General features: G+C 43.8%; 1 protein-coding gene across 3 annotated transcripts in view; it reads right to left on the bottom strand.

The window, feature by feature from the left end:
* The window catches only part of CHFR (checkpoint with forkhead and ring finger domains), a 36,551-nt gene that overhangs the window by 22,249 nt on the left and 6,503 nt on the right, over positions 1-7,799 (bottom strand). For all 3 annotated transcript variants that reach the window (XM_072600804.1, XM_072600802.1, XM_072600803.1), the window contains exons 3-5: positions 5,849-5,958; positions 2,408-2,467; positions 2,050-2,262 (exon numbers count right to left, since the gene is read on the bottom strand). In XM_072600804.1, coding sequence (XP_072456905.1) covers positions 2,050-2,262; positions 2,408-2,467; positions 5,849-5,958 — 383 coding nt within the window. The remainder of the gene's footprint in view (positions 1-2,049; positions 2,263-2,407; positions 2,468-5,848; positions 5,959-7,799) is intronic.

Raw genomic sequence — 7,799 nt, 5'->3', positions numbered from 1 at the left:
GCTCTATAGAGTGCACTTAAATGTTTGCTCAACTATAAACTGCTCTGTGTGTGTGTGTGTGTGTATGTGTGTGTGTGTGTGTGTGTGTGTGTGTGTGTGTCTCATTGTGTGAATGAGAGAGAGAAAGAGAGTGGGCAGGGGAATCAGTGAATTTAGGTTTTGGTCAGTGATATTTTTCAAATACTTACTTCTTATCAATAACTTCAGACTTTAACAGACCAGACTGATTTGCAAAATTGAACTCAATGAAGTGCCTGGCATCGTGTCTTAACGGCACTCAACTCTGAGTTAGAAGACTGGGTTAAAGTCCTGCTCTTTTCTACTGTGTGACCCTGAGCAAGACAATTAACTTCTCTTAACTTCTACCTCTTCATTTGTAAAATGGGAATAACAGAGCTGCGTGCCTCACAGGTCTGTTAGAAGGGAAATGTTCCTTGACTCTCCAAGTACCATATGAGCACAAGCAATTATTCCATTAATACTTCAACACAAGACTGCATTTGATCAAAGCAAGTCAAGTAAAAAAACTAGCCATTTGGGCTCGGAGTCTGAGAAGCTGGGGTCCCATTCCATTTCAGACAATAATTCTCAACGTAATCATGGGCACGCTGTTCACACTTGGCTTCTGTCATATAAAACACAGCTAATATTAGCATGATGCTCTCTTGGAAGCATTATACATTTTAAAAGTTATTATTATTGTTATGGATCAAGCAGACATCCAAAACCAACAGACATCAGAAAGAACAAAAAGCTCCCTTTGATCAACTCTGGATCTAACACAATGGCTCTTTGGGTCATTCATCCAATAAGTACTATGTGTTCAACATCATACACAAAAGAAGAAGATGTGACAAAGTGAAAACTTCCAAGAGACAGAGGTTCCAGGTAAATTATAATGAATGTTAATTATTAATGACAGCTAGCAAGTAGCCAACAAAAAGGGCTCATTTGTTCTTCTCAGGGATCAAAGAGAACTACAACCTTTAATACTTACAAAGCCTTCGGAAAAGGGGGTACACCTGTGGGTGGAAATTAACTCTGACTGCTTAGCAAGTGATGAATGAACACTGTAATGAGAGGTGGGCTTATTCTAAAGAGGGCACCCAGTCTTGGTGAAAGAGACTCCTCCACCCATCTCACCCTGTCTGGGGTACCCTAGACAAAGAGGGAATCCACTTCCACCTGGACTTGTCTGACTTAAACACAAGGGGCTGGAATCCTTCAGCTTACCTAAACTCAAATTTCTTTACCTTTTGATCAGATCTAAACTTTTCCAGTTGGGTGATGGGGGCATCTCGCCCATTAGCTCATCCCATTCTCAGCCCTGTACTTTCAAAGGCTATCTGAATAGCCTAAAGAGGAGGATTTCTAAATGAGGAAAAGAAAATCCAATCACCGGCTATTAATGTAGGAGAGAAAAAGCCATTTCTCTTGAAACATGCTCCTTGCCTTCTAGCAGCTCAAAGTCAAAGGCAATGCATAAAATCATCATCAATGTATGAAGTGACACACCCCTCAGTGCAGGTGGAGGGGAGGCGCTGGGGTCTGGCTGCGCTGAGAGCCACACAAGGCTCCTCAGACAAGGACAGGTCGTTCTCGCCTACAGTGTCTGAGACACAACAATGCACTGTCTCCCCCTGGTCAGCTACACGTGCTTCTGTTCTTCCTGACTTCTTGCCTAAAAAGAGCACTGGGCCTATCCTTACTGTTTTCAGCATAACCATGCTGGGAGCTAGAGTTATGATAAATAAAGGGTACCCCAAAAGTCTTGTTGCTAGTAAGCTAGTAAAACTCTTTTGGGACATCCTGTATATAGACATAGTCCTGGATCTCAAGCAGCTTAAATTCCAGGAGGATTTAACTGCCCTTAGGGAAAAGAAATACACATCTTAAAAGCCTAAAGGGTGGGAATGATGCCTAACAATACCTTCAAATGCTCAGAAAAACCCTTCCCCTGTCTTCCTGACCACAAAGATGTTAGGAGATCCCAACTACATCACTCTCTTGAGCATCACCGACTCCCACCCCCGCAAACCAAGAGCTTACCACCAAATCTAGAAGGATGCTCCCGTTCAGCAGTAGCAGACTCCAGGAGAGAGGTAGAGGACGTATTGAAGAGGTCTGACGTAGATGTAGATGGCTGTGGTTCCTCAAAGCAAGACTGATAGTTGGGCAAGGATGGCATGGCCTGGGTATCATCACTTCCTTCTAAACCTGAGGTATCTTTGGTCACGTTGCACACATTTTCTCCAGTAGCCTCTGCAATCAAAGAACCAGAAGGAGCATGTGTGCAGGGGTCAGGCAGAAAAAGTCACAACTTCAGAGAAATGAAGATCTAAAAGAATTCTCCTAAGATAAGGGTTCCTAGCTTTCCACCCAGTCTTCAGTTTCAAGTTTTACTTACCAATGAATTCTGAGGATATGCCTGGCTTTGCTTTCAAAGATTCATAGAGATATGCAACATCTAAAAGGAGAAGAAACAATCAAAGTACTAGCAAAAGTCTGGAAAAACAATTTTTAGAGGGAAAAAGTAATCATCTTCCTCTCTGCTTTCTACCTCTTCCAAACCTCCTATTTATCTAGGAGTTGTTGGAAATTGCTATATTTGTTGCTAAATAAGACTTAGAGACTAACTCCAAACCAGCTTTCTGCATCTGACAAAGTTCAAAAGATTTGAAGCAAGCATCTCAAAACATCCCCATTCATCTCAGGGTATATCAGTCCCAAAGAATGAGCCAGGGGGTTGGTATATTTGGAACTGGAATAGAAGATGGACAGTGGCAAGGTTAAAAATATCCATAGCTACTGGTCTACTAAAAATGCTGCCCAATGGTAGGTCTTAGTGGCAAAAGGACAGTTTCTGAACAATAAAGGTGCCATGGAACAATTAGTTCATCCCCATTTCCTCTTTCTAAAAGTTTCTCATGTCTTGACTACAATTTGTTTCCCAAGGGGCTCCTTTGATCCCCCACCCACCCCTCACCCTACTCACCCTGATCCTACCAGGCTACACCCTTTCCAAGAGTGCACCTAAGTTCACCACCAACCCTGCCTTTGCACACTATGGGTTACTAAACCTTCCCACCTACCCTGAAGCTGAAACCTCCTATGTGCATTCTCTCCCCTAATCAGAATACAGGCTCTTTGAGCTTGATTTTTATCCCCAGGGCTTAGCACACGGTAAGTGCCAGTCAGCCAATAAACATTTATTAGGGGCCTACTATGTGCCAGGCACTGTGCTAAGCACTTGGGATACAAGAATAGGCAGAAGACAGTCACTACCCTCAAGGAGTTCCCAGTCTAATGGGGAAGACAGCATGTATGGACAAACAAGAGACAGACAGGGCAGAATAGAGATCACCTCCGAAGGAAGGCACGAAGATTAAGGAAGACTGGGAAAGGCTTCTTACTGAAGGCTGAGTCTTTAGCTGAGACCTGAAGGAAGCCAGGCGATAAGAGATGAGGAGGGAGTAAGGGATACAGCTAGAGAACATGCCTAGAGCTGAGAAACGGAGTATCCTGTGGGAGGGAACCAGGAGGACAGATTACTGGATCACAAGGTATGTGGGGAAAAGGGGGTATCGTTTGTGGTTTGTCCTCTGTTCTCAAAGAACACCATGATATCAGGAAGGTGGTAACATGCAAGTGAACTGGATTTAAGTGAGGCTGGCCTGTGCAAAGTCACCAAACTCACTCTCTCCTCCGGAGTCATCTGAATCCAGCAGGAAGATATAAATCAGGATGACTGGAAATGGCCCTGGATGGCTTTTGTAAGCTAACATCTTTACAATAAGACCAGAAGAGAGAGAAAGAGACAGAGAGAGACAGAGAAACGCAGAGAGAGAGAGAGAGAGAGAGAGAGAGAGAGAGAGAGAGAGAGAGAGTGTGTGCGTGTATGTGTAAGAGAGAGAGAGAAAGAGACATGGTCAGATCTGCTGCTTTAGAAGGATCATGCTAGCAGTGGAGGATAGGACAGATCAGAGTGGGGAGAGACTTGTGCCAGGCGGAGCCATGAGAAGGTGGGGCAGGGAGAAAGGAGAAATGAGCTGCTCTGGTCACTTGATAAAGAGCGAGGGTCTGAACCAAGGTTTTCTGACTCTAAATTCAAAGCTCTTTCTACTTTACCACATCTGAGTGAAGTAGAATAGAAGAGTTAAAGGTCATATTCCCTTTAATGAGCCTCTGAACCATTAGGATTTACAATACTATTAACCATATTCAGCTTGTGGTCCATTAGGATCCCTGAGATCATCTTCTTTTGTACTCATGCCTAGTTTTCCCATTTAATGTGCTATTGTTGTCCCCACAACTGCTTGTGCCTCTTGGGGGAACCATTTACCCAAAGCAAAAATTCACTTTTATATTTTAAACTTGTTTTGGAGAGTATCATCAATTCTAGCTCTCACATAGTATAATTCACAGATCTGATCATCAGGTTATCCAGGGAACCAATAAGACAGTGACTAAAATGGGACTGGTCGTTGGGGCATACCTCCTAATAGGTCTGCCAGATTAAAGTCAAATCGTTATTAATCCCCTTTTGGATCAACCTCAAGCCTGCCATTTCCCCTTTAATGGGCTAATCAAGATCACCTTTCCTAACTTCACAAAAACAAGGCAGAATCATCTGAAAAGGTAAGAGACAAAGACAAATGAGGACTCAATCCTTTCCTCTCCAGCCACTTGTAATCGAGCAGGGCTGAACAAATGTGTCCGTATCAACGTAATGCCCATTTCTAACACATGAAGTACATAAGAAGATGGGCTTCATGTGACGAAACCCCCTGATGGGAGAAGGCACTTCCAACCAGAATGATTAAGGAAGGCTTCAATGTCATTATCATGAAATTGCTTATAAAAAGCCTTTTGGAAACTCTCATGCTGCGAGGAATGAAGTGTTAATAATGTCTCTCTAGATCAGACAATGCTAACAGGACGGACTAGGAAGAATGAAGCGATAACTATGATAAATGAGAGCAGTACAAGCAGAGGCTGAGTGATCGTCAGCAGCAGAGGAAAGGAATCATGCAAAAAATGAACACTTTAGAAAAGGGAAAGATGTGTACAAGGAGGGGCCTTATTGAGAGTCACTAATAGTTACAGGATCAAAGAAGGGATCTCCGAAGCAAAATAAGATCATGTTTGTAAAGTGCTGAGCTCAGTGCCTGACATGCAGTGTGTGTGTTCATCCTTCATTGCCAAAGACCATGCCATCAGAGAAATGATGACATGACTTGCACTTGACTTTGTTTTGGGTGAGGGAGGGCTGTGCAGGTCACCAGACTCCCTTCTCCCCCAGAGCCATCTGAATCCAGTGACCAGATATTCATCAGGATGACTGGAGATGACCCAGGATGAGGCAGTTGGGGTTAAGTGACTTGCCCAAAGTCACACAGCTAGTGAGTGTCAAGTATCTGAGGTGAGATTTAAACTCAGGTCCTCCTGACTCCTGCACTGGTGCTCTATCCACTGCACCACATAGTTGCCCCTCTGGCATACAGTAGGCCCTTAATAAATGCTTATTCCTTTCCCTGCCTTCCCTTCAGAGGTCTGCTACTCCAATTCCTTCAGTTTTACAGATGGAGACAGTGAGGGTGAGAGAGGATGCCCAAGGTCACCAAAGCAGAGCAAGGGCTTGATCCTGCGGTCCCTGGTGCCAAAGCAGTTCAGCAGCTCTGCCATGGTTAAGAAACACTATTGATGGCTGGTCGCTGCCATGGTCTGAGAGCTCAGAATGCGATCAGTGCCAAGGCTGTCCTCAAGTCCCTCTGGGGTCAGCATTACTGCCCCCCCCAACCCCATTCCCACCAGTTCCGAGGCTTCCCTGAAGCCCCAGTCTCCTTACTGTGCTCTGGCTCGTTCTTCCTGTAAACCACATAGATGACATCCCCAGTCTGTAAAGCATATGACTGCTTCTTCACGACCCTCACTTTATTAATTACTGTTCCATTAGTGCTGTCAAGAGAAAAAAATACAATTAGAGAATCAGTGAAAACCAATACAAAGGATACATCTGGGTGCTAAATTCTGTGGCCCATGCTATCAAACAGCATTCCTAGTCATGCTAGAAAATGAATCCAACATTAATGCTTTACAGGTTACAAATCAATCCCCAAAGAAACCAACAGGTGAAGTATTTTCTAACCGTTCTCTTGCAAAAACAACCTTACTACTCCTCTTACTGACTCCCTGTTTATTAGACATAATCAACCTATCAACTCAAAATTTCTAAAACTCCTACCCTTCTCTATCTTTCTTCCTGCAAAACTGATAACTGGATGTTAGGGATGAAATTTCCATCATCAGTTTGCCCTCTTCCCTTCAGATCTCAGCCCTCCTTGCAAAACCATTTCCTCTTCTTCCTTCCAGCAGGCTCAGCACAGATGTCCCTCTGAATGAAGGTAGCTAACCTTAAGGTTAGCAAGTTATCAATGCAGGGATCTCTGCCCTCAAGGAACTCCTTGATATAAGCGCTATATAAAGAGTAGATGCACAGAAAGTGACTGAGGAAACTGAAGTACAGAGGGTTCACGTGGCCTGCTCAAGTCACATAGCAAGGCAGGAGCAGAGCCAGACTAGTGGGCAGGCTCAGCCAGCCCTCCTCAGTGTTCTTTGTATCCCCACCTGGAAGCAAGGACAAGAAGTGGTAATAAAACTCCAGCTAAGATAAAATGGGCTTGGATGAGGGGAGAGATGCAAAAGTGAAAGGGATTTGACAGCCAAAAGAGACCATGTGGATAAAATCAAGAACTCTTGATCATTAACTGGATGCAGGGAAGAAAGAGAAGCTTTAGCATCCAGGACACAAGAACAATGGGGACAGCACAAGGGGACCACCTCCCAAGGTTAAATAGGGATGCTCTCCAGAGGACCAGATCTCGGATTCTCTCCAAGGATGCTGCAAACACCTAAGGCCAAGTGAGGCCATAACCACATGCTCCAGTTTAGTCTTGGTGGGGAAAAGAGGCCAGATATCCTCCTCTGCACTGGGTCCTGACTGGTATCTCATGGCTTCTCTGAGGAGAATCCTTACCCTGCCAGAGTGCAGAAAGTGATGTCTATATCCTGTCAGCAAATAGCTAAGACAGCAATCTTTTCCCACTAGTAGGAAAACCAGGCTTTCCCTTCCCCATGCTGTGCTTCCAGCACACCATCCTTTATACCAAACATGGCTCATCATTAGGCAATCTCAGCAGCTGGGCAGTGCAGTGGATAGAGCCCTGGGCTTGAAGTCAGGAAGACGCTAAGTTCAAAGCCAGTTTCAGAGTCAAGCCAATATGATAAAAATGACCATACTCCCTAAATTAATTACTTATTCAGTACCATGCCAATAAAACTACCAACAGATTACTTTAGCTAGAAAGCTAGAAAAAATAATAACAAAATTCATCTAGAGGAACAAAAGACCAAGAACATCAAGGGAATCAAAGAAAAAAACTGGGAAGTATATCTAACATTAATAGATTTCACATTAGACTGAGGTCAGCTGGGAGGTGCAGGGGACAGAGTGCTAGGCTCCAAGTCAAGGAGATAATTTAAAGTCAGCCTCAGGCACTTCATGGACGTATGACCCTGGGCAAATCACTGATAACCGCTGTTTACCTCAGTTTCCTCATCTGTAAAATGGGGAGAATAACAGCGCCTACCTCACAGGTTTGCTGTGAAGATCAAATAAAACAATATTTGCAAATTGCTTAGCACAGTGACTAAAACATAATAGGTGCTATGTAAATGTTAGCTGTGTTATATACAAAGCCATAATCATCAAAGTAATCTGGTACTAGATAAGAAACAAG

Source organism: Notamacropus eugenii, chromosome 4, assembly GCF_028372415.1.
Source record: "Notamacropus eugenii isolate mMacEug1 chromosome 4, mMacEug1.pri_v2, whole genome shotgun sequence".
NCBI lineage: Eukaryota > Metazoa > Chordata > Mammalia > Diprotodontia > Macropodidae > Notamacropus > Notamacropus eugenii.
Note: the sequence above shows the minus strand (reverse complement) of the source record. Positions and strands in the feature narration are given on the sequence as shown.